At 29.5% G+C, this 27,415-nt stretch overlaps 2 protein-coding genes across 2 annotated transcripts; both read left to right on the forward strand.

Moving 5' to 3' along the window:
- The first annotated feature begins 4,760 nt into the window (after positions 1-4,760).
- Positions 4,761-5,940, forward strand: LOC132925191 (uncharacterized). Its single transcript, XM_060989605.1, has 2 exons — positions 4,761-4,991; positions 5,329-5,940. The coding sequence occupies exons 1-2, from the start codon at positions 4,761-4,763 to the stop codon at positions 5,938-5,940; spliced, it is 843 nt and encodes a 280-aa protein (XP_060845588.1).
- An 8,066-nt stretch (positions 5,941-14,006) lies between these two features.
- On the forward strand, positions 14,007-26,477 carry LOC132925192 (uncharacterized). The gene is made up of 7 exons (XM_060989606.1): positions 14,007-14,081; positions 19,970-20,155; positions 21,764-22,065; positions 23,037-23,186; positions 24,594-24,723; positions 25,107-25,318; positions 26,306-26,477. The coding sequence occupies exons 1-7, from the start codon at positions 14,007-14,009 to the stop codon at positions 26,475-26,477; spliced, it is 1,227 nt and encodes a 408-aa protein (XP_060845589.1).
- Positions 26,478-27,415: the final 938 nt, after the last annotated feature.

Here is a 27,415-nt window from a genome sequence, read left to right on the forward strand (position 1 = left end):
CCGGCTACCATTGTGTAGAAATGGCATGATTACAATTGAATTCTGTTTTTCACAATTTATTATAATCCTCGGAAAGCCTTTATCAACTAAATTTTCATCACCCGGTTCTACTAATGATAAAAAACCACAATCGGTGGCGTGGGCCCTGGAACAATAAGGGCAAGGAGTTGTGGTTTCACGCACGTATTTATTTCACACTAAATAATAAAATATTTTACATTGGGTGCCATATAATAATAAGTATAATTTTTAAATACAATCTAGAATATCAAGATACTATACATATAAAAAATTATGTATCTAAATAACAATATGTTATTCGGTCGGTACGAGAAAAATCGATCGTAACACACGACGGCTGTGGTAAAACTGAATATAATATAATTAAAATACTTGACATGGATAGTATAAATAATATAGAATAATAATTCCCGCAATCGCATCGGGCAACGGTCGCGGGTTCACGACAAGATATTTACAAAACAAACAATACATTATATAATGTATATCCTTCATCATACGCTATTTTAATTATTTTATTATAGTAAAATATTTGGTGTACCTAATTAGAATATTATATAACACAACTATAAATTCCCCACAGGGTAACTGCTCCCACGGAGGTTTCTAGAATTTACGTTCCTGTGACTAAAATACATAGGTAATCTTCTATAGTTTTTAATCTGTATGTTGAATATGGGCAAATGTAAACTCCCTTAAAAACATTTTGCTACCGTATTACACTTAGGTCAACTCCCTTAATAAAAAATTAGAACCATTTAGCGTAACCCAGAGGACACCACGTGAAGGCGGTTCTAGTTATCCTCCAAAAATTGTTTTTTTTTTTATAAAAAAATTCAGCTCTTTAGATCGTCATTCTAGTTTTATTAAAATTATTAATTCTTGATTGTAGATGTTGTTGATGTTGATGTTGATTATTTTTTATTAGCTGGTTTAATAATTGTTGTCGTCTTTTTAACTTATTATTATGGCAACTATTTGGTTTATGTATACTCTGTAATTTTATATAAATTTCTGATTGAATAATTTTTAATGTATCAATAAAAATAAAAATATTTGGATGGCTATGGTTAAAATTTGATTTGATTTGAAATGGGCATGAAATGATTCACAAGCATTGGTGGATTTTGTCAATTCGGAAGAAGCTTCTGCCCAGAGACTGTAGGTGGAAAAATTGCTCGTTCAATAATATATGTATTTTTTAAATAATCATAAAATTTATCCAGGCGGTCATCGTTTGGTTTAATGTTGTACAGGTCAATACTAAAACAGTTTTCAACATCTTCTGGGTTTAAAAATATCAATCCAAAACAGTAATGTAGCCATTTACTAATTTCTGATTCGTCATTTTTATAGTCCATCTCGAGCCCAAATCTTTGAATTGCACGCCACCATGCCTGCGATAAATGGAAACGACAACCATCTAATTTAATTCCGGGCCATTGTAACAAGCAAGCATTTTTTAACCCTTTTTCAAAATCAGTTACAATTTTATTTGGTTTGAATTCACTACCAACTTCATTACATAGTTCATTTATTGTTTGAAAACATTGTTTATATGTTAATTCCTTTTTATCTTTCAATAAACAAAATATTAGAGGAACATAATGACCGTTTAAATAACCATGGAAAGTTAAGAATTGGTAAAAAAATTTAGAACAGAAATCAAATGTTTCGTCAAGATACACAATTTCGGCTTGACAAAAAGCTATTAAATTTGATTTACATAAAAAAATTATTAAATTATCTATTATATTATTTGTTAATACAAAATTTTTATCTTGGATTGTCTTTATATTAAGTTGCTCAATAGCTTCGTGGACAGAGTTCATATTTTTTGGTAAAGGAGGTAAAATATTACGGCGTGCATTGTATGCGTTTCTCTTAACATATTTTAAGTCAGTTATTTCTAATTTACTAGTTGACTGTTTTAACATTGAATTAAAACTTTACTTGGTTTATTGTGCGGATTATCAGTTGCTTTTCTTTTTAATGATGCAGATAGCTGTTGACGCTGCATCATTTGTTCATTGCAAGATTCGTGTTTATGATCTTCATTTCTTGATGATATTATACTTGGAGGTTCCTTTTCTTAACACAACAACGCTATTTCTTTTCGCCAGTTTGAATCAATGTACGTTCAAAATAATATTTATACATTTTATATAAAATTAATGGACGACCACGTTCACTGGTAATAAATTTAATTTCTGACATAATTTATTAATTATTATTATTAATTAATAAATAAATACGTTATAATATCACATGAAACACAAACGATGTTATAAATTTACTATAGAATAATATATATCACGCAAGTAACTGAATTGTATGTGACTGAGAAGAGAAAATATTAGACGCAGTTATCTTTTGAAAGAAACTAAATTGTTAAGTGTTCAAAAAGTCAAGGAATTATATATTTTTACAACGTATTTTCCCAATTAATATCGTTAATATCGACAGACAACAGATAAACAAAAATAACTGAAAATGACCGTCAAAACAACAAATGTATTAAATGCCGATACTTGTGGTAATTTAATAATACTTGTGATATAGCAATACCATTATCTCGCTTTATACAATACAATTCCTAAACGATTAAGATTAAATTTTAACTGCAAATATTGATAAAATTCCGGACGAGTTGAACGAAACCATTGAAACTGAAAAAATATCTCAGCAAATATTTAATCATAATATAATAAAAAATAAATAATTAGGTACACGTAGTTAGGTTAAATAGTTCTAATTCTTTATTAGGGAAGTTTACGTAAGTGTAATACGGTAGCAAAATGGTTTTAGGGGAATTTACAAAATTTTAGGGGAGTTTAAATTTGCCCGTTGAATATAGACATTGAATATAAAAGCTTCCCCCTAGAATATATGTATGCAGCCTGACGCCATAAGGTGCTTTCAACTTCGACCAAATTTCAGTTGTTTGAAGACCTGTGTTGGATACAAGGTTGTCCTGTAAGCTGAATCGAAGCGTATTTTTGTATTAATAACTATTGTAGTGTTTAGCGTTTGTGATGTAAGTGGTGTTAAACTACATCTTACAACATAGTTTTTAGTTAAAGGTATTTAACAAATGTTATTGTCTTATGACAACCTCATTCATCTCAAAAGCGTATCATTTTTTAGCAGCTGCATGGTATAAGACTATATGAAAATTATTTTAATATTTATAACGATATAAGTTAAATTGCTTAGACTTTTATATCGTTCATTTTTTTATTATCTACTAAAATACTATCTATATATTTTGAACAGATATTTATCAACGGGAATCCATTTTTCTGCCCAACATTTTGATTTTTTTTTTTTGGTAAAAGTACTATTAATCAAATTGCCGGTGATACTTGTCAAGTTTTAGTCAGTGTTACAACCCACAGAAATGCTGAAACCAAACAAAGAAAAATGGATTGACATTTTGGAACTTTATTACTAAAAAAAAAAACAAATTTTCCAAATTGTCTCGGGTCAATAGATGGTAAATATATAAAATGCAGAAATCCAAACAATTCTGGACACTTTTTTATAATTGTAAAAAATACTTTTCAATCGTATTTTTGGCAGTGGTAGATGTGAATTTAAATTTAGTTTTTATCGACGTCGGAATGTACGGGCGAGAAGCGAATTTTTTTTTTTTTTTTTTTTTTAACAAAATTTTATATTACGCAATCTGTTACAATTAATGAACAATAAGCTTAAGTGATAAAATAGAACAGTAGACAGAGAAAGAGAAGCGAATTTAAGCGTTTTTTCGACTAAGTGCATTTGGAAAAAAGTTATGAAATCAACTCCAAATTCCTGATCCGGTATTCTTACCAATTGACAGAGAATACCCAACCATTAGTTACTGATGAAGCATTTGGACTACATACAAACTTATTATGACCATATCCAGGACGTGGGCTGGAAAATATTCGTAGAATATTTAACTATATGTTATTGAAAGCAAGACGTACCGTCACGTCAAGTGTGCTTTCGGAGTATTGGCTAACAAGTGGAATTTTTTACATACGACTGTTCTAGTCAAATCCGATTTTTTCGATTATATTAAAAAGCATGTTGTGTTTTACATAATTTTGTTAGAAAGAGACACGGATGTAATTATAATAAAGACATTTCAGATAAAACTTATAAAAATAATTTGGAGGATTTTGAGGGACATGGCAGATACGTCAATCGAAATGGGATAGAAATTAGAGACAATTTTGGAAATTATTTTATTAATAAGGGGGCTGTGGCATTTCAATATAGAACAACGGGTTGAATTAAGACTATATACATATAAGGTGATTATTTTATCATTGTACACTCATTATTTCAAAAAGTATTCATGTTTTTGAAAACATTTTTTTACATAGTTTCAAGTTGTTAAAATAAAATGATAAAATTTTAGGTATTAAGATATCAAGTATCTAGTAAATATAAATAATATACATATATTACAAATATAATTCTCGTATTATACCCACTTTCCTATTTACGTCACATCCAAGTACACTCTTATGAGAAGAAATAGAAGAGTTATGCTAATTAATTAATAAACGTATGGCTTCAATATGCAAAACTTTTTTGCTGTCTTAGCAACCATTATCCAATGTCAGTAAATTAAAATACTTGTATTTAAAATCTGTTTTATTTTATAAAAAAAATTACAAAAATTATAATTCTACTTAACTAAAAAAAAAAAATAATTGTGCATGACAAATTGAGAGACACATAAAATGGAACACAGTAAGAGGACCAGAAATAGTGAAGCATGTTGCAGGAACGAGTCCAAAATGGTTAGATGCGCGGTGACTGCAATGGAAAAGATGAGGAATTATTTGTTGGAAACTTCTGTATGCCAGGATATGGAAAATTCTAGCACTCAGGGGGACTATGATTGCGCGACTAACTGCAACAAATATACAACTGAAGAATGTCCATTTCGGGGCACCGGAATGCCACCTAATGTAAGTAACATTCAATCAAATAAGAACATGATAATTTGAAAATTGTAAATACTTTATGTGATATTAAATATCACCTATTATGATAATGTTGTATACAAATACGCGTTAACAATAATTTCATAACTGTAAAACCATTGCATAAAAATAGAACGCAAACCATTATTATGGCCTTTTTTCCCGGCATAATTTTATTTAAAAAAATAAAACAATTTATATTTTTCTCATATTGGGAAAATCGCTTTTATTTTTAATCGGTGAATACTGAAGTGACATTTAGAAGTGTGTATCATTTTTTCTGACATGATTGAATGACAGCTAATGGTTTGTACTCTTATAGTTAATGCAAACATTCTGCACGAATAAGAAGTTGGGAGTCGGCCGATCGAGTCCAAACATGATTCGACTGCTGCCTGGTCAAGTTGGGGTAGCCGGTGACCGGGCTACGTTTCACCTTGGTCAAGTGGCGGCTAGAAAAAGGACCCGTTCAATCAAGTCCGGTAACACCGATAAAAATGGCAAATTGCCGATATCGACGACCGCCGTTGTCGACCGGCCGACTGCCACGAAGTATATCAACATTCAGCGCAAAAGGTCAATGCAAGTTTTGCCCACAGTACCGATGTCTATCAATAATCCAGCGGTTGGTCCCGTCACCGGACGGCCAGTGAATGAAAAAGAGGACGTGTTTGTATTGCGGCTATCCAAGGCATACGATGACCCTTCCGACGTCGCCTGCTTACAGGTTGAGATGCGTCTACCCAACGCACCGATGGCTTTAAAACGAATAGATGCTGAAACGCAGTTTATAAACGAAGAAGTAACCGTGGTGTCCACCGGTGGAAAGAAGAAAAAAGGATCGAAAAAGAAATCAAGAAAAGAATCGAAAAAGGGATCAAGAAAAGAATCGAAAAAGGGACCAAGAAAGGGGTCGAAAAAGGGGAAAAAATGACGAACATGATTTTATCATGATACTGTGCACAATTAAAAGCAAAAATTATATGTCTTATCTTAGTATATCATGACAATTATTTTACTTACCTGACTAAAAAATAATATAATAAAATAATATTATCTATGTCACATTCACTGTATGAAATTATATTATTATATAAAAATTCATGAACACGCAAAAGATAATTTATTTGGCGATTGTGAAATTTGCCAAACTTACTCTGTACATAAAAAAAGCTGATGTTGCAAGAGCTCTGTATCAAGGGCACGCTAAAAAAGAATTCGATGAAAACTCTATGTTACAGTAGATCTCTAAAAAGTTATTATGTTATCACGTGTAGATACATTTAAAAAAGTTTTATTTACTAAAAGAATAGTTGCTTGCAATGAAAGCTTTGTGCCTATCGGGGGAAATAAACATTCTTTTCCATTTGCATGCATATGGCATAAGGCATTAGTGAGCGAAAAAAAGAAGACCTGGTCAGTACATTTATTTCGTTTTTCCTGCACTATCGCGATGCCCAAAAGTTGACAATTTGGCTAGATAACTGCAGTAGTCAAAATAAGAACTGGTGTTTATTGTCATTTTTAGTATACATAGTTAACTCAAGTGATATTTGTGCCCAAGAAATTATTTTTAATTATTTTGAAGCAGGGCACACATTTATGTCAGCCGATAGTTTTCATCATCAAGTGGAATTATTTTTAAAATATCAAAAGAAAACCTATGATTTTGAAGATTTTGCTAATGCAGTAGGGGCGGCTAATAAAGGAAATGTACACTTAAAAAAATGAGTTATTCTGATATTTTAAATGGAAAGATTATAAGGCACAACAGAAACTATTAAAATCTACCAATAGAGTTTTGTTGAGAGACATTGTGTCAATAAAAGCTGAACGTGGAAAATATGTGTTATTTACTAAAAATCAGTTAGGAGATGAAACATACACAACATTGGATTTTCTCCAAAAAAAAATTTATGAATAAAAAAGGAATGCCTCTGCCATCTCCACATACAAAGAATTGTGGTATACCACAAGAAAAACGTGACGATATACTTTCGAATTTAAAGCAAATAATACCAAGTAATAGAAAACAATTTTGAGAAAATATAACGATATGTAAATTAATTAATTAAATTTGAATTAATATTATTATATAGATATTAACTATGATTTTAAGGTAAAGACATTGTAATCATTTTAATCATTTTACAATTGACGTGTTATAAGTTACACTGAAAAATTACAAATAATAATAATAAATCAAAAAATCAATAATTATAATAATAATAATAATATTGTCTAAAATTTGGAAAAGTACCTACTATTTTATTTATTTTAATATCGGCAACGCCATGTATGCTAACTTTTCTACATATTGTATTCTATATATTTTATTATTTTGAAAATTCATCATAATTGATTTTATAAATGTTTCTTTTTCTAATATTTCCGACGTCTGTTGTTTAAATTGGAACTACGCATTTTTATATATATATCACATTGTATTTGCTTTTTAATACATCAACTAATTGGAAAATATTAGGATTTGGGGAGTAGAATATACTATTTAGTTTAGAATGATATGACTTACAAACATTGGTTGTACCAGGAGCGGTTCTTGAGAAGCCACAAGGGGGGGGGGGCGGCAAAAATATTTTGCATATACCTACATTATACTTACAATTTGCATTCATATCAAATTTTTTTTTCTATTGTTTGGTACATGAGATGTAATTATAAATTATAAAATTATAAACTTTATACTACAACGGCATAACATAAAGAAATAGGTATCAATAAAAAAATTAAAACAAAAATTATTTTTTATTCAAACTAAATTAACAGTCAAACTTCAAACATATTATACATATTAAATAAACTTATAACTAAAATTAATATATTATTTATATTTTATATGAAGGTAATAATTATAAATTATGACTTACAGAACATCAAACATATTACAAAATAAAGTTTCTTTTGCGGTTCTTTTGCTTGGCAAATCTTTCAATAATAGCATCTGTGTTTACTTTTATATCTCTATGAACATGCAGAAGCACCAAACCACTAAGTCTATTATTTCCCATTCTAGATCTTAACCATGTTTTAACTCTAAGGAAATAAGCAAAGCAATAAGCAATAAGCAATAAGCAAAAAGCAATATATTTATATATATATATATTTTAAAATTAGTCAAAGCATCTTCATAAATTTCTTTCGATTTTCCCGTTAGTAAAATAAAAAGTAGTGGCGTATAGTTATGATTTTTAACCCCGTGAATCGTGAATAATTGGTAAAACATTTTAGAGCAACTTTTAAATGTACCGTCAACAAACAAAATTTCACACTTACTTAAATATTTTAAATTTGTTTGTGTTGTAAAAACTACAATATTTTTTCGTGTTTATTAATAAATAAAAAAATCTTCGTTCCTATTAGTTTTGATGTTCAAATTATCTAATGCTGTATGTAATTCAATCAATGTATCTGGTAATTTGGGATAAATACTTGATCTGGCATAATGTAAATTTTTTCGAACTTGTGTCATTTCTCGTCCATGTACTTATATCTCCCTTTAATAGCTCACGACGCAGTATTTTACATGGTCTTTCAAAAGGATTATCTATAGATTTACGTTTTAAATTATTACATACCTGTTGTCTATTTAATTTTTGTTTGTCGTCTTTGTTGTGATTATGATCTAACTTGCGGAATATAATTTTATGGTCACTGTTTAATTTTATGTAAGCCGTACACGAACGTTTACAACAAGCCCACCTTTCAATATCATTACACAACAACTTTTGAAAATAAAATTTAAAATCGTCAATTATAAAAAGGATTTTGTTTTTTTCACTTAACATATTTTCAACTTGTGGTTACATGATCACGCTAAAGTTAAGTTACTGTGTACAAGTTAACGTTCCAAAACGTACTAATATTATAAGCCACAGAAAAACACACAGGTGATATCCCCATTTTATCTAAATCATATTATCATTACTATTATTTATAGTCGTAACGATTGTCGGAAAATTGGTACGGTTGTTTTGATCGTGGAATATTGGTACGGTCGTTAAAAATCAGGGTTTCTTAAACTATGAAAAAACAATCTTAAAGCATCTACACATTAGATAAGTACATTTAGGCATGAACAACCTAATAATTTAACATCTCGAAAAAAAAATAAAAAATATGCTTTACTTCAATATAAACTTCATGAAACTATTACCAGTTACGTAAATAAAGAAATTACAATGGACATTTTTTTAAATACCATAGGGAAACTATTGTGAATTTATATTTAATTTTGAATTATTATGAATTTAATATTTAATTTTGGACACATTTTTTGACTATCATATTACTATTATGAACATATATTTAATTTAATTTTCGACATATTTTTTTACTATCTTATTACTATTAATTGTGAACATATTATATTTATTTTAATTTAATTTTTTGAACCACTGAAAATAAAATATTTTATAGTACCAATATTCCGCCTATTTCATTTCTTTTGTTCAAAACACAATAACCGTACCAATTTTCAGTTTACCAGCCGTAACGCCGTAGCGGATGATACCGTATCGGTTCCGGGTCGTTGTCCCTTATCGTCCGTTAAATAGCCATATTGCATCCGATTACGATAACGAATCTTGATAGCTAGTTAATCGAATATATATGTAGTTATATAAAATGCATTGTGCTTAGTTATTTTGAACGCCAACAACATTAATTTGCCTACAGAAGCGGACAAACGGGAGCCTATACGGATACTTCGGACGTAGTTCTAATATATATTTTTTTATCTTAATATTATTTTATATTAATATAATAATGCTTACAAACTATTTTAATCTAGAAACTAATCATTTATAACAACCATATCATAAAGCGTATATAGAAAAATCAAAAATAAAGTTTAAGTTGTGCACGTAAGTGTATGATAAATAATGATAAACTTGTAGGTGGTAATAGGTAGGTACACGGCAGGCAATTCGGATGCAGCCCAAAAGAGCAGCTGAAGATAACAATATTAAACAAACAATTCTATTTTATTGAGTGAAACAAATGAAGACTGATGATCAATAATAAAGTGCTCAAATTCAAATTCAAAGTATAGTGTAACAACAAATATTTACCCAAACACAATAATTTGTTATGAGTCAAATACATAACTAAATGTTCAAGTTTAAATTATGGGTTAACAACAAATAATTTAGAAAACTTGTGTTTTAATATGCCTTAGAGCAGCGGTTCCCGACCTGGGGGAATTTATAGTCTACTGGGGGGGGGGGAATATAGTGATGATGGAATTACGAAAATAATTTTTCTTTTAATATTAATTTGTAAGTTGATTTATAATAAATTTTTAAAATTATGAAAATAATAAAATATTGTATGTTATAACATGGTTGTTTAATATATAAGGTGGTTATGCGTCAAATAGTATTCATACACCTCTAGAGATTACAGATTGTAATTATCAAATACAAAATAAAAAATATATGTAAATTTCATTCAAATCACAAAGAGCACAACTCCCCCCTAATTATTTGTCTTTCCGTGTCCGATATTTAATCAAAGTATATAGTGAGTCAGTGACACAGCGACAAATAATGACCGGTATTAAATCGGCGAACTTCAAAAACAACTACAACAAAGACAATCGCATGCCAAAACAAGATAACGCCGAAGATGTCGTGGATACCAAAAAAGACTACGGTTGCCAAATTATTATTTTTGTTTGGTACCGTACGAATTCGAATACCTACATACTTATCAGTTAAAACTATATTTAGGGTAGTCCTGCATGGCCTGGATCTCGGTAATCCTCGCCACTGCCGTTTCCAGCGGCGGAAATGGTTGATGCGCGATAGGGGGAAAGAAGTCATCGAAGCTGAAAAAAAAAGTTATAATTAGCATACGGCGTGTTTTAGGTGATAGGAGATATGTTCGCTCACTGTTTGTCGACGTAGGATTTAAGCAGCGCCGTTTGTTCGACCTTATCCAGATTGGATTGGCGCCGAAACGCCTCGGCCGTTTCGGGCACACGGTAATACCGGTTGGCCGTATCGTCCGAATGCTGCAACGCCTTCACCACGCCCGAAGACGTTGCAGTATCGTGATCCCGGCCTTCGGTCTCGACCATGCGTCGAAAAACGCTGGCCGACAGCCGCGCGCCGAACGTTTTGTTTACGTCGTCGTAAATCTTCGTGACTCGATCCCCTCAGTTGATCACGAAGAAATTCGGCCTTCCACAGCCTATTATTGTCCTCAAACGGTAATATCTGACAACAGAATATATTGATGAGTAATTATTATCTTTACTAATTGTTGAAATTGAAGCCTGAGTGAACTTGAATATTGAGGTATTTAACACAAATGATAACACGACTTTATGATTATAATAACAGTATAATATAAATGTAACATACAACTCGATATATACACACAGCGTACCGTGTCCAAGAGTGTCCGAGAGTGGCTCTTGTACACAAAAATGAGCCCTATATATACGCGTCACTGACGTCACATAACCATACCTATGTATGTGTGTGGTATTAATAAGTATTGCTTCACATTACAATAGAAAGTTAAACTATGATATATCATATATTGATACGTGTACCCGTGTGCTTACAATGTATGCATACTAATATTAATTGTATATTTTAACACTAATCATTACCTGTCCATGAGAGCGGTCATTGCTTCGTCCAACACAAGGGTGGCCGGCTCCTTGTCACTAGTCTTGTGTTCCGTGACCGTTATCACCGCGCTCATGTTGTGCGTTTTCCGCGCCTCCCATTCCTTAGTCGTCATACCAATGGCGACATCGCTTCGCTGCTTTTACGTCCAAGGCAGTTTGATCATCAGGCCACACGTAGCCTGTCGTCAGAGTTTGGAGAGCTAAAAATATTATAAACGGGTTAAAGCTTGTTAAGCAAGCATAACGTGTAACATACAAACCTCTTTCTCCGCCGGGGTTCCGTTCTTCTCACTCCTGACGTTGACCGTCCCGGAGTTCGAAAACTTGTTTTCCAGTCTAGACAAGTTCCCGTCGATGGTGTCCTTGATGGAAACCAACGATTCCACCACGGACTGAAACTCCGGGAGGGTGTCCGCCTCCCTCGTCTTTTGGGTAAAAAGCTCGCCTGGCTGCCGCTTTGTTGTCCGTTTGTAGACCAACCTGAGTTTTTGATCCAAGAGCTTAATAGCGGTGACCATTCGTTGGCAAGGTGACATGTCAAAGTTTTGCTGAAACTTCTCGTCCTCGTGTTTATATGTGCTCAGAATGTTCAAGAACAGCATCCAAAGATTCTTGAGATAGTTGATCGTCGTCAATTTCGTCTGAACGATCTCTTCGCGCCTGTGTATAAAACAAAAGTAAAATGTTCAACGAATTCTTAATATCCACAAACGTTCTACGGTTACTTACGGACGTCGACTTAGAGTATTCAAAAGCCAATACTCACGATGCGGAGTCCGCTGGTACTGTTTTCGGTGACTATACCTGGGTTTCCGCCGAACTGGCGAGTTTCTCCGCGACGGTGAACCACCTCAGCCGCAGCTCAAGCTCGTCGTCATCGAGCCTAGTTGGGGCGTTTTCCGAAGGCAATACACCCACCAGTTTGGGCGACACTGAACGCCATGCCTCAGCCGGAAGAGTCACCGGCCGTGCTGACTCGAGTTCTGAAACAAGAGAGATTACGTTAAAAATACTCAATAAATAATGCGGCGTTATGGGTCGCGGACCTTCGTTGCTTGCAATGAACTCATAAACGTCTAAGAGGTTGGGCGGCGAGAGTGACGGCGTAAAGACTTCGTCGATGAGCAGCGGTGGAACGAACTGAACCTTTTCGTCGGACGACTGGTCCAACGCAACTGGCGCAGAAGGTTCAGGGACAGTAGGAACCTGGTCGTTGAGTGACGTCTTCACCATCAAAACATCCTAGTCGCTGTCAACGACGACCGGAACGAATTCCAACGCCATGCCGTCTGATTGGTTCAAAGGAAGTACATCTCCTAATACAAAGTGTTTTAATAAACATCGAGCCAACATTACACGTCAACAAAACTTATCACGTGGTTTGGAGGCCTGATGTGGACGCTCGGCGTAGGCCTGCCAAGTGTGGACCTCCACCTTCCTTAACCTGCGATTAATTCTAGTTTTAACTAACTGACGGATTTCGAGTTTTAACCATAACATTTACATATCCCATTGTTCGTTTATAATTTAAATAAATAAAAATTATGACCTTACCGTGATGATATTGTCCAGCTTATCATATCATCTGCTTTTCTTTTTATTTATGTGAAAAAAAATGTAAAGTTGATACCAATTCTAATTGACATAAAAATATAAATTGTTGGAAAGTTATCAGTTTAAATGTTTTGTATTTGGGTTAACACTTTAATACATAGGTACCTAATAAATTATGCAAATTCAGATATTTAACGATTTTGATATTTAATACTTTATTATTAAACCAATTAACTATATCCAAAATGCTTAACAGAACTTACATAATAATCGTAATATACTAATATCAATTCGTATAGTGGGAAGTAACCATAATAAGAGAACTACAAACTTACATGTATTGCCGTATTGTTCAATAATATAATTCAAGACAACCTTGTTTTTTTATATTTAATATGAAATTGGTTTACAATTTTACGAACGCTTTGATTATATATTTTATTTAAGTTGATTTCAAAAATAGATCACTGTACTGTATATTAATATACCTATCTCAATAATCATTATTACGATTTACGATGACGATTAATAAGGCGATAACCCATATAAGCCAAGTAAGTACGAATTTTATAATATGCAATATGCATAGATAATTCTATAAAATAAACGTAGAATAGAGTTTACTACTGTTAATATACTGAGTGGCTAAAATCACTTGTATTTTGATTTTAGTATTTATGGTTACAGTATTATAATTATTTTCTTTAATTATAATTAGTTTGTTTTTGTGTTAAAAAAATGTATTAAAAATTAGTTGGATAAAAGCGATATAAACTTAATCCAATATGGCTGAAATAGATAATTTAAATAAAAGACTTTTGTTGCTCACCACTAAAATTCCTTCAGATCTATCATTTGCCGTGAGTTGCATACATTGTATAGTTATTTTTTAGTATAATTTACTACTGTATATTATTTCTATGTATATATATATAATTTGGACTCAGTTTTTATGATTTTTTGTTTATGGTTTATGGTTTTAATGTTCAGCGCTGAAATGTTTAATTTTTCAATAAATTATAGGTTTAATAATTGTTTTATTTTATTAAATAGACGTCAATTTAAGATGCATGAGTAAATACATTTTAGATTAGTGTTAGGTACCCAATATATTTTTTTTTTTGTACTCCTCATTATAACTTTTAAACTTATTTCTTCTCTTAAAATGTTAAAATAAAATATAATATTATAGCATAATGTAATAAGACACAAAAAACTGGTGCGTGTTGCAAGTAGGTATGCGCTTATGAAGTGAAACTTCATTCTGAGTCGTGGAATCAAGAGACACGGTCATGGGGAGGGGGTAAACGGTATTATGATGCTAACTTATAAGACATTTTAATACAATTATGGGAAGAAAAACATTTTTTTTTGTATGTATCAATTTGTGTTGATTTTTGACGCGTATAGTTTAAGACAAATTATTTTATTTTGCCAAAGTAATTCTGGCAGGTGTCATGCGATACAGATAGGACAGCTAATCCGTAATAAAATGTCGTCAGCAGACCTCAAATACGTTAATTTATCTTTACAGTGAAATCTCTATATAGTGGACAGCCACGGGGAATTAAAAAATGTCCACTATAGGGAGTTTTTCACTATTGAGAAAACCTCTACTTAATGGACATTAGCGTGAAATTACTAAATGTCCACTATAGGGAGACACTATAGGGAATTGGTTATACACTGTATATGAACATATACATTGGAATATTAATTTATTATTTATTATACTATAATATAAGAATGTGTATGTATAATGTATGTATTAAAAATTATTATAAGAATGTTTAATGATTATGTACAATTAAAAAAATCTGTAATTTTTTTTGTGTACATTTTTTCTGTTTTTCACAATGAATTTGTAAATTGGCTACCATTGATAATGCGATTTCGTTTTCTTAATTTTTAAAATATGTTTTTATATTATGTATTGTTTTCCAAACTTCTTCAAACGTTGGATTGTATATCGACTCGTATTCTTTTACTTCTTCTTACTTAAACGTTTTCGATATGTACATGTATCGTGTCCATTTATGAGAGGTAAATTTTAATTTGGTACCAGGTTATTGTGTCCACGTTCACTATTAGGAGTATCTACTATTAAGAGGTTATAACTCCTATTATGTGCATACATTTTTGCCGGGGAATTTAGAAGTGTCCACTATTGGGAAGGGTCCACTATTGAGAGGTGTCCATTAATAGAGGTTTAACTGTATTAAACAAATAGACGTTTATAGGGAGGATATCAGATATGGAACTAAAAAATTAGGAAATAGTACTAACTTCGCAGTATTCTAACTTGATTACTTAAACCTAAACTAAAAATATCATCAAAATCGTTGAACGTCTGTCGGATATAATTAATGTTCCATACTATAATATTTTATTTATATAAGTGTGCCAAAACAAATTTTACGTTTGGCTATAAAAAAAATCTGGATAATTGTATTTTTAATATGTTCCAAAATGTACAACATTCTATATAATATATACTGTATAAATTATCTTATAAGCATAAGTAACCACTAACCTTACAATAATTGAATGCATTTTATACCACGACAGTCCATATAATTATTAATTATTGGTATATAATGCAACACAAACATTATAAATTATGGCTATATAAATAATGAAAACTGTACATACAGTATTTAAATATCACTTAATAGTTAGGTAATGATACTAAGTGCACAGAGCTAACCATTTATAGGTATTAAATATTTATATATTTTATAAATATAATAAATGTTAAGTTAGATGTTAGATTTAAAGAAGACGTATAAACAAATGATTATTGAATTGTAAGTCCTAATCATCTATATCAGGAATAATTTTACACCTCCATACAAAGTAGTTATATTGGATGGAAAATAAAAAATATATAATTCAAGTTTTCCAGCGAGATCAGCATCGCAAATCCCCAGGGCACTTGCTCACTAAAATAATATGGTGGTAGGTATGATGCATATAAATATAAAATTATATTTTAAATGTAATATTGTATGATTAATAAGGCATGACACCCGCATATGCTGACACACTCCGTCTTACAAGTACGTAACATAGCAAATACAGATCACGTTAATCCGTCAGTTTAAAAATTAGAGTGAGTCGACTCATTATGAAATATAATGGTGAGAAAATCATCAGTGTTTGTATATTGGTTTTTTACGATAGTTCAATTTTTTAGTAAGTTATACGTATATAACAAAGCGTAAATTAAAAATGCTCATAACTCCCTTAAGAACTTAATAATCGTAAAAAACCAACATAAAAACACAGATAATGTTCTTACCATCAAGTTTCATAATAGGTCGATTCACTATAATTTTTAAACTGACGGAGCTAAACTGCTAAACGTGATCTGCTGAGGGTAAATTTGCTATTAAGTACTTGTAATACATGTGGGTAGTGGCCTCTTAACTCATAAAGCATTAAATATAGACTTGTTTGTAATTGTAGATAATTAATGGTGGAGGGTGGGTGCCATTCGATAAATTTGCTACTAGATAAACTAAGCTAGATATTAAGTACCTAAAGGTAAGCTATAGGAATAAGGAAAAAGGTAAAATATATTATTTATGATAAATTATATTAATTATAATACGAAATACACCGAGAAAGATGAATTATTCATAGATACTCAGATAAATAGAAAAATAGCAAATAATTAAACCAAGTCGTTGATATGTGATAAGTCTACTGGAATTCTTATGTATGATAAAATGGTTCAAATAGGTACCCTTTCGCTACCATTGTCCATTGCAATAGACATGAATTATTTTATTTTCTATAATTTATTATGAACATAAACTAATTAAATTACGCATATAATACATTTATCTAAAACTTGTGTAAATCAAAATAAAAATATTTATAGACTTCTAACTAATATCATTTTTTGTGAAGGTAAAAACTGAAAAAATAACGGAAAAACGAGAATTTGTACGCATAACCACTTTTCGAGAATATTGATTTTTTTATTTTGCTTTAACTCAAAAACAAATCATTGTAAATACTTGAAATGTTCACCAAATGTTTATAGTTATTTATTTACGATTAAATTTTCAAAATATTTTGATCTTTTTTAAGTTACTTATAGACAATTGAAATTTACGACTTTTTTTTCTTAAAATGCCGATAAAAAAATTTGGCTATCCAAAAAATCTTTAAAATTTAATACAAGGTTTATTATAAGTTGTACTTATCGTAGTAAAAAAAAAAAAAATCAAAAATTGTTAGTCACAATTTTTGTTTATAAGCATTTAAAGTTTAATTATTTACGAAGTATATCAAAATCGCGAAAATTTGCAAGGAATTTTAAAGTTTAAAATGCATAAAATTTTTGTAATTTATACCTAAGGTTAAAAAGCCCAATACAAGGTTATCCATAAGTTTTCCTTCAAGTAACTGTAAAAAAAAATTCTATCGTCAATATAGAAAAAAAATAAAAAATGCTATGATGAGCGTATGAAATGAAAATTTTTTTCGAAATCATGTAAAATAATGATATATTACAATTTAAATATAGGTATAATATAATAATTGGTGTCCCATAAAGTGCGCAACTTTAAAAAAATTAATAACACAGTTATTTATCAATCAAAATGTATTTATTTTTATACATTTACATTCAGTAACATCTCCGATTTAATGGTGGAAAACAATATCTGGCATATGACCACCTCCACTGAGTCGGCATGTGTTAACGCGCTCGATGAAATTGATAATAACCCGCTCACAGATGTCTGGTGTGATATCGCCAATGACGCGTAAGATTTCCGCTTTCAGAACCAGTTGTTTCGAACTTTTTTATCAGTCGCAAAACTGTAGACTTATTGGGTGCTTCATTTCTTCCGAAAATCACCCGAAGTCGCCTTACCGTCTCAGTCCCACTTTCATAATTTTGATAATAAGTTTTCACGATCTGAATACGTTGTTTATTTGTAAACCGCTCCATGACGACTGAACCAATACAGAAAACAACAACTGATTATTAAATCGGAGTAAAAATATATACTAGAAACGATAAAAACAGGGCTGCAAGCACAATATTTAAAAAATGGCGGCAAATTCAAAAGTTGCGCATTTTATTGGACACCCTATATAATCTACTAATTATCATTGACTGACAAATCATTTTTTCAAATCGTCTTTCGTATACAATAATACCTGTCATTGCATTCAAATTTAACACATACATTATAGTGACCAGTGACCTACTCTCCATCTCTACTATACAGCAGAGCGATACCCACTTGCCCACTTTTTTTTATAATTTGTTTTTTATGACATTGTCATCTATAAAGTATTAACTATTGTTTAGTTGTTATTCTGTATCAGTACCGTTCGTATTCGCATGTCTCGTTTTTTTTTTATTATTATTTCAAGTTTGTATATATTATGGTGTCAAACGAAAAACAAATTTTGAGCTTTTTAGTCAGAGAATGAACTCAAAGATTTATTAAATAAATTTGCGGATGATGATTTCTCTGCCGAACTCGATAATTAAATGCTGGCTAATACAGAATATATATATGAAGATGACGACCAAACAACGAATGAAACTCAATTGTCTGGAAATGAAGTCTGTGATAACACCTGTGTAGTTTTCATTTGTCAAAAAAAAAAAGATATCACATGGGTAAATAAACCATTTCAAGAGCCGTATATAAATTTAACAGATTTAGAACCAATAGATTGTTTCTCCACTATACCACAACCGTACAAATATTTTACTAAATATTTTAACCAAAAAATATTCGAAGATTTATCATTTTATACAAATTTATATACAGTTCAAAATAATAATTTTTTTTATACCTACATTACCTTTAGAAATAAGATCTTTTATTGCAATACAAATTATGATGGGTGTTTTGAAGTACGGCGTCAATCATTTTTAGTACCAATAACTTATTATTTAAAACATTTATTTTTCCTCTGGTGTCATTAACTCTTACTCGGTCGCTGCATAGATCTTACGTATGATAACGTAATTATATAAATAAATATTAATTAATTAAAAATTAAGATGTTCTATATCGAATAAAATTATGAATCTAAACATTCTAAACCTTTCTCGAATCAACTCAATTGCGCACACACAATTTCATAAAAACCTGTAGAGCCGTTTAGGATGAGTTTGAATACTCATACAAGTTATACACCGACAGGAGATATATATATATATATATAAAGATAATCATTGCAATTTCTTGTCAAATATGTATTCATAAAAATGGTTGATTTCTCGTGAACAATAAATATATAGAAGAAGTATATTATATATATATAAAGATATGTTTAACTTATTCGTTTAGAATCAGCACGAAAAAGAGATAATATCAGAGTGTGATTTAATAGATTTTAAAATAGAATGGAATATTGAATTTAGTTGCATCTTTGGTTTAAATTTTTTAGAAAACTATAATAGAAATTTTGATTTAAAGTACATAATTTTGAATGAAGAAATCAATATAAATATATAATAGAATATAATTAATTTAAAATTATGGATATACTAGTACTAATTAGAAGACTAAGTTCCATTGAATAGAACCTAAAAATGATAGGATATGATAATCGACATTAAATCAATCATACGATGTTCAATCCAATGGAAGAAAATAATAATAATACTAACAATTTCTTTATTAGTAATGATGTAATAATATATTATACAATTTTTATTATTCGTAATAATGTATATTATAGTGCTCATTTTATGTTTTGCTTGCAGTTATCTTTGCCAGTCTTCTTTGCCCGCCATCCACATCGTGATAGAAGTAACACTGCCCAACAAGTGTTTGCCAAACTTAAATGGCTTGGCCAAAATATTACTTATGTTGATTTTTGCAAACTTTTTGTAATCATCTTCCAAGATGAATGTGTTTTAAATACTTGCAAAGAATTTTACTCGTCCCAAGTAATAATATTATATAAATATTAATAAATACACAATAATAATATTTTCAATTAATATTTACATTAAAATTGTGTAAGTTGATTAAAATAATTTAATAATATATAACTAAATTTTAATAAAAAAAAAAATAATGTCACATTCTGATTAACCCTAGAGTCAAGAATCTTCCCACAAAATAACCAAGGTATACATAAACCCTACAAACCATTAAAAGTAATATAATTACCGTTGAAACCCGATTGAGTATGGTCCATATTTTTTAACAACCCGATTGAGCACAGTCAAACGAATGCAATATTACCAATTTTTTTATCCAACTACAACCCATACAGCCCATACAGCAAATTAACATGATATCAGGTTATTGTAAATATTAAGATATTTCACTTAGTGATATCTTTATAATATTATAGCAATAGTTTAAAATAATTGTTCTACTATGTTTTATTTTTATTATATTGTTCTGGTACCTATTCAAAACAAGATATTTTATAGTATTTATTTATATTATAATAAAAAAATATCACTAATTTGCAGTGGCGTAGCATGAAACTTGGTGGCCCTGGGACTTATAAAAGTTGGAGGCCCTCTTTAATGTAAGGATTAAACAGTGATTCTATGAGGTAAAAAAACATGCATGTCAAGGTACCTGTATTATTTTACTGCTTGAAAATGTATAAAAACAATGACATTAAAATATTAAGTATAATATTATATAATATAATTAATTAAAAATTAACTTTCCTAGCCTTCACTTGAACAAACTTGTCAATGATTTCATCCAAATTTAATTTCTGTGCCCATTTATTTTTGATGGAAATAATTGATAAACCACTCAGTCGTTCCTCTGACATCGTACATTGTAAATCATTTTTTATAATTTTTATTTTTGAGAACGATCGCTCTGCCGTCGCAACAGTAATAGGTAACGTCGAGTATAAAATAAAAGCAGGGCATACATCAGGGTATGTTGTTGTAAGAGGAGAATGTTCAATGAATAACATTTCTGCAATTTCTTTTATTGTCTTTAATTTTATGGATATTATATTTTTAAAACATGATCGAAAAGATAATATCTGATGAACAAAATCTGGAGAAATATCTTGGTCATACTTTTTTTGTAATGTTTCTGCTGATTTGTATAATTCTTCATCGTTTAATTAAATTAATGAAATCGGTTGTAAGCATTTAAAGAAGTGAGATTCATAATTAAAACTTTGAAATCTTCGTTCCATTTCGGTAATACCACGATCAAGTGTTAAGTATATTACTTCCCTATTATTCCCTATAAAATTTATAAATTAATTCATCTAAACGATCGGTTAACTTCTCACCTAAATGATATATGCTCTACTCAGGTAAATTTTGGGTTAATCACCCAAATAATAATAATAATAATAATAATAACTAGCTAGAAGAAATCACTCTTAAATTAAAATTGAAGAATTTGTATTGCTCCAATAGGCGATAACAGACCTTAATTCCTTTACAAAATTAATACGTATCTTTGCGCTAATATTTAAGACTGCGGGTCATAATCAAACTGTTATTCTAATAAATAATAGGTACTATTAAAACTCTGTAGTTAACAATACATGTTTTAAATAGATATCGAAAGGTGGCATTGATTTGAATTATGAGATAAATACATTTTTTAAACGTATTGGTGAAAGTTCATATCAGAGATACTGGAACTGCGATGAAGATGAAATGCGCGTGGTCAATATGAAACGTATGTCCGAAGAAAACGAATCGTGTTTAGCAGAAATTGAATTATTGAACGACGAAATCGATAAGATGGAGATCGATCACAATGATAAACTTCAAGAATATCGAATAAAAAAAATTCAATTTGACGATCGAATGGTAAAAGTATATCGAGAAGCCCAATTGAATAAAGTTTGGATTGAGTAAGATATACTACTGTAATTATAAGTTATTTATATGCGTACATTTGACTGTGATTATAATATATATGTAAAAGTAAATTTATGATATAATTTATATAAAACATTGAGGTCAGCATTTGTATTTAATTTAGGTAATTTCCCTAGTTTATTATTCATCAAACTGTAGTTATTGCAAAACTATTATTTGTATTATTACTATTATTTTTTTTTTGATTTCAGTGACTGTTTGTCAGCACTATTCTCTCTATAACGTATAACGTAGTAATTCTTGTTTAGCAACACCAATATTATATTGTTGATTTTAATATTAAGTTTAAATTACCTTTTAAAAAATTTATAAATCTAAGATAATTATCGTAATTAGCACATTAGCTTTTTTTAAATACTTATTATTTTTTTTTTAAAGCATTTCTAAATTATAATATTTTACATATTCATTTAAAAGTATTGTCTGTTTAATTATGTTCAATAATAATAGTAATAATACATTTGATATTTGAATCAATTATTTTGTTTTCTATGTACACATTAGACACTTTCCCGCTTAAGAAGCTTTAAAAAGCTGGTCCTTTGAATATCGTCTTAAGCGAGTTTTACTCTATTCTAAATCAAAGTATTTTTTAAAGTTAAAAAATGTTAAGTATCTACTGAGTCAATATTGTAATTGAGATTTATAATTATTTAAAGTTTATATAAATTCTGGTAGGCATAAATAACAGTGGACTGATAATAATTTTAAATTGTGATTTAAGATATGAAATTAAAAATTTGTTGTTGTTTAAAAAAATGTATAAAACTAATGTGATAAGAAATACTGTGAAAGTTGTATATAAATTATAAAAACTAAACTTAAACAATAGACTGAAAACAACAATAATAAAATAAATTCTAAAAACAATTTTTTTTTTAATGAGGATTATTCATGTAGTAAATTATCAGTAATCACCCTATTTACTTATATACACCCACAGGAGAAAAAATAGAAATGAAATGTTAATAAATTTTATGGAACGCGAGAAAGAATTGGATGATCTTGAAAAAATAAATAAAGAAAACAAAAAGAAATTTCTTGCTTCAAAAGAAATCAATATTTTAGAATCGGAGCAGATGAAAAAAGAACTGTAAGATAATATGTACCTATCATTATTAGATTCAAAATTTAGCAAATTAACCTTACTTATGAATTATGATTATTTATTTAATATTCATTACCTCATTTTGGCGTTCCATAGTATAGTTGTAGAGGTACGTCATAATGTAAAATTGGGGAAATGAAAATTGGCCAGTAACCTATACCGTGGTTAACGTTGTTCGATCTGCAGCTGAGTGTTCTCAACATAATATGTATTATGCCCCAAGCTGCCAACATGCTCTGCAACATAGAATGCGCACTAATTATCGTGGAACCTATGCTTAGCTTTTTAAATAAAACGATAACTGTTTATTTTTAGTATCAATTGTTGAACTTCATAACTGACAATTTTATGTTTGAGTCGTTACATTTTACGTAGTTATCCCAAAGGTTAGGTGATGACACACTCGCAGTTTTTAATATTTCATAATAAGTCGGAAATATCTGAAAATTAGTAATTAGGTTTCGATTAAAACAAGAAATACAATTTGTAGCCTATATTATACCTACGGATCGGTGTATAATCTTACATAGATAATAATATTTTTTCTTAAGTTAATCTTTTAATATTTTTACGCCCACCAGCATCAGGCGCCTAAGGCAAGCGCCTCGCCCTATGACTCTATTTTCTTGTGGTTAAAAAATACACCTAAACACTAAAATGATTTAATTTTTATATTACTATATTAAACATGGATGATAGAAATGCCTTTACTATGGATTAGAATTTGATATTGATGTGGTGTTTAAATACACTTTAAATACAATATTCAGTACAATAAGCAATTAATACCTAATTACTTGTCTAAATTTCACCTCTAAAATATATTTAACAACATTAAACTCTAAAACATATTTCCGAATACATTGGTTGCATAGATTATTATTGACGTTAACGGTGACAGTAGCTAGTCATTATCGATTTCATAAATATAAAATAAAATACTTAATTAAAGTAACAATTTTTATAGAAAAAGTTTTGTTCAAAAAAATCAATAAAAGTGGATCAACAACACTATTAACTAAACTAATATTTTATTACTATATAATATTCTTAGTATTAATTTTATTATTTTACATTTTTGTATAAACAACACAACTCCATATTAATTTATTTTATTTTATACATAACATTGTGTACGTGTAATCATATTTTATCATATTTTTTTGTATTTTTTTGTATTTTTTTGTTAAACATAAGACAATAACAAACAATGTAAAAATTATGTATCCTATATTGTTTTTTTATGTCGATGGATAAATATCTATATAATTAGAAAATAATCAGGTGTTAGTTAATATTTTTGCCAGGGGGGATAATAAAAATGGACATTTTGTTTTTAAATTATCCGAACTTATGTTCACTAACATGTAATGGTTAATTGTATTTTTTTAGATTTAGAAAAGAAGAATTTTTAAAGATGTTTAGTAACCGTTTCAGTAAAGACATGTTAATGCGATACAAAAAAAAAAAAAGCCTTCAACATTCGATAATAGAAAAAAATATCACGATCGAAAAATTGAAGGTATATTTTAAACTAGATGGATATTTACAATATTTATGAATTAAGAGTAATGGGGGTTAGCCCATTGGATATAAACACAATTAACCTTTAAAGTAGTTTTGACTATTTAAAGCAGAATTTTTTAAATATTATTTTTATAATTATCTAATGAATTATTAAAAAATAATTGCGTTAGCGAAATCTATGATACGTATTCGAGGCAGACTTAAATTTTGGCAGTATACCAAATGAAACACATAAATAAGTACCTATATCATTTTTATTTTTTATTTTGAAATATCTAATAATAATAAAAAAATCCAAACAAAACAAAAATAAATACAATAATCCATTAGAATATTGGATAATATGATAACAATTAAATTAATGTTATTCACTTTAAGAATACTGTTGAATCAATGTCAACGTACCTCGCTGAACTACAAGAAGCCGAACGGGTTTATCTAAAACGAGAGGTGTACGACAAACTGGACGCAATACGTGAAAGAATAGCTTTGCGAACAATAACAGCATTTATCATGCCTTATGTGAACCTCAAGTTCAAATCTAGAAAAAAGAAAACCAAAAGCAAAAAATCCAGTGGTTTAAATAAAAAGTCTAAAAAATAATATTATAACGCTTATGCACCTATCCATTAAATTTAAATTAATATACCTGTTGTTCCATATTTACTTAAGTGTTATAGCATGAGATTTAATTTATATGAAAATTTATTATATTACTATTTTAATCTAAAACAAATAAGTATGTACGTTGAAGTCTTTGTTTTCATCATTAGCACCATAAATTATTGCTATGAATTTTAGTATTTTACCTAAATTTTTAGCGGCATATGAACGCATCACAATATACTTACAATACTTAAGCCAAACGCTTCATCTCCCGCTATAGCATATGGCAGTTTAAAGTCATTCACTCCTGGAGGCTGGAAGGACTGAATCTTTGTAATGAAATTTTTTTTAGATCATCTTTGTTCACATTAATCAGTAGAAAATGTAGAATTGGATACTTCTTTAACTTTGCATTACTATTCTCCACGTGCCTATAATTACTGCCGGCAATAATATATTTATATTTTTAATCATTTCAACAAATACAGTGGAACCTCGATTATCCGGGGAAATGGCGAGGAGAGGGTCACACGGATAAATGAAAACCACGGTTAATCGAGACTTTTTATAATAATGAAATTTTTTATTTAATTATAATTAGAAATATATACAATAATGTTATAGATGCATAATATAGTATGTATACAACAAGTTATCAGGGCTTAAAATATGAAGTTATCAGTCTTTGTTTTTTTTTTTTTTTGGTTTGTAATAATTTTCCTTACTTCACTTCTTATTTTTCTTAAGCCTATAATATAACGTCATAGAAGTCAAAATTTTCCTGTTCTCAGAGGTTCAGCCGGTTCAGGAGGACATCAACTGCTACAATCGCTTGGCTTGTCTGTATTTTTTCAAAACTGTCGTCATTATCACTTTCAGAAGAAGAATTTTAAATTATAAATTTTCGGAAGAGCGAACACGGATGATCGAGGTTCTACTGTAGTATGAAATATTTTTATTTCATTTTATAGTTCAATTTTAAGCTTGCCAGATCTATCTTCAATCATTAACAGAACATCTTCTGTAAATGCTGAGCCATGGTTTTTCCAAGAAGTCTTCGATTACATGAAAGATATTTTACCTGAAGATAGGGATTGTACTCTAGTTTTTGATGCTATGGCTATTAGAAAAACATTCTTATGATAGCAGCACTCATCGATTTTTAGGATATTGTGATTTAGGTAGCTTTCTGGTTGAATCAAACGAAACTCCTGCAACAGAAGGGTCTTTATGTTAACAAGTCTAAATGGGAAATGAAAATGGCTAATAGGTTATTTTTTATAAGCTTAACCCTTCGTTAGGCGCGAGGTATATTGTTACTTATTCAGGCGCGTGGTCTACGCCTGTAGACCATTTTCATTTATGACCAATTCAATTAATTTTAATTATTTTTGTTTATATTAATAATGTAAATTACTTGTATGCATATAAAGAATAGTATGAGCATTGAAATATCCAAAATAATCCATGAATATTTGAAGAAAATACAGTTAACTTGTTTATAGTGAAATTATCATAATTTCTTTCATGACATTTTTATTTTTAGAACTACTTACCCAATTACCTTCCAATCAGTCTGAAAACTATAGATATCTTAAATTTACATGTTTACAAAAGTCCCGAAACAAAATTAAAATGTATTTTTATATTTTCTTACCAGTTATCGTCGAACAAATATAGGTATTATAACTGTGATTTTATTATTGGAAATGATTAGTTTTGGTGCTTATTTTTCTTGGTAATAATTTCCTCTTGTTAACTAAATTCCATAATATTGGTATATTAATAATAATAACATATTTATACAAATACTATAATTGTCTAAAGATAAATAAACATAATTATTAATTTATTAAATTATACTTTTCTTTTAATTTACGAAATATTGTATATAATATAAAAAAAAATTGCAAGCATTATAAAAATACTTTATTCATTTAAACAATTTACACAAATATCCTTCATATGCTCTTTACACGCATATTTTCGGCATTGGCCACAAAATCTTCTGGTTGATTTGTTTTTATTTCGTGGACATACATAACATCGACCCACATAATTTGGAAGATTTTCTGGTATTA

This window comes from Rhopalosiphum padi, chromosome 3, assembly GCF_020882245.1.
Source record: "Rhopalosiphum padi isolate XX-2018 chromosome 3, ASM2088224v1, whole genome shotgun sequence".
NCBI lineage: Eukaryota > Metazoa > Arthropoda > Insecta > Hemiptera > Aphididae > Rhopalosiphum > Rhopalosiphum padi.

Excerpts from the sequence above, each read along its gene's own strand:
- LOC132925191 (XM_060989605.1), top strand. The coding sequence starts at position 4,761 with ATGGAACACAGTAAGAGGACCAGAAATAGTGAAGCATGTTGCAGGAAC. Across the intron at positions 4,992-5,328 it reads GCACCGGAATGCCACCTAAT|TTAATGCAAACATTCTGCAC; the intron begins GTAAGTAACATT and ends GTACTCTTATAG.
- LOC132925192 (XM_060989606.1), top strand. The coding sequence starts at position 14,007 with ATGGCTGAAATAGATAATTTAAATAAAAGACTTTTGTTGCTCACCACT. Across the intron at positions 23,187-24,593 it reads GAGCAGATGAAAAAAGAACT|ATTTAGAAAAGAAGAATTTT; the intron begins GTAAGATAATAT and ends GTATTTTTTTAG. Across the intron at positions 25,319-26,305 it reads TCCAGTGGTTTAAATAAAAA|TTCAATTTTAAGCTTGCCAG; the intron begins GTCTAAAAAATA and ends TTCATTTTATAG.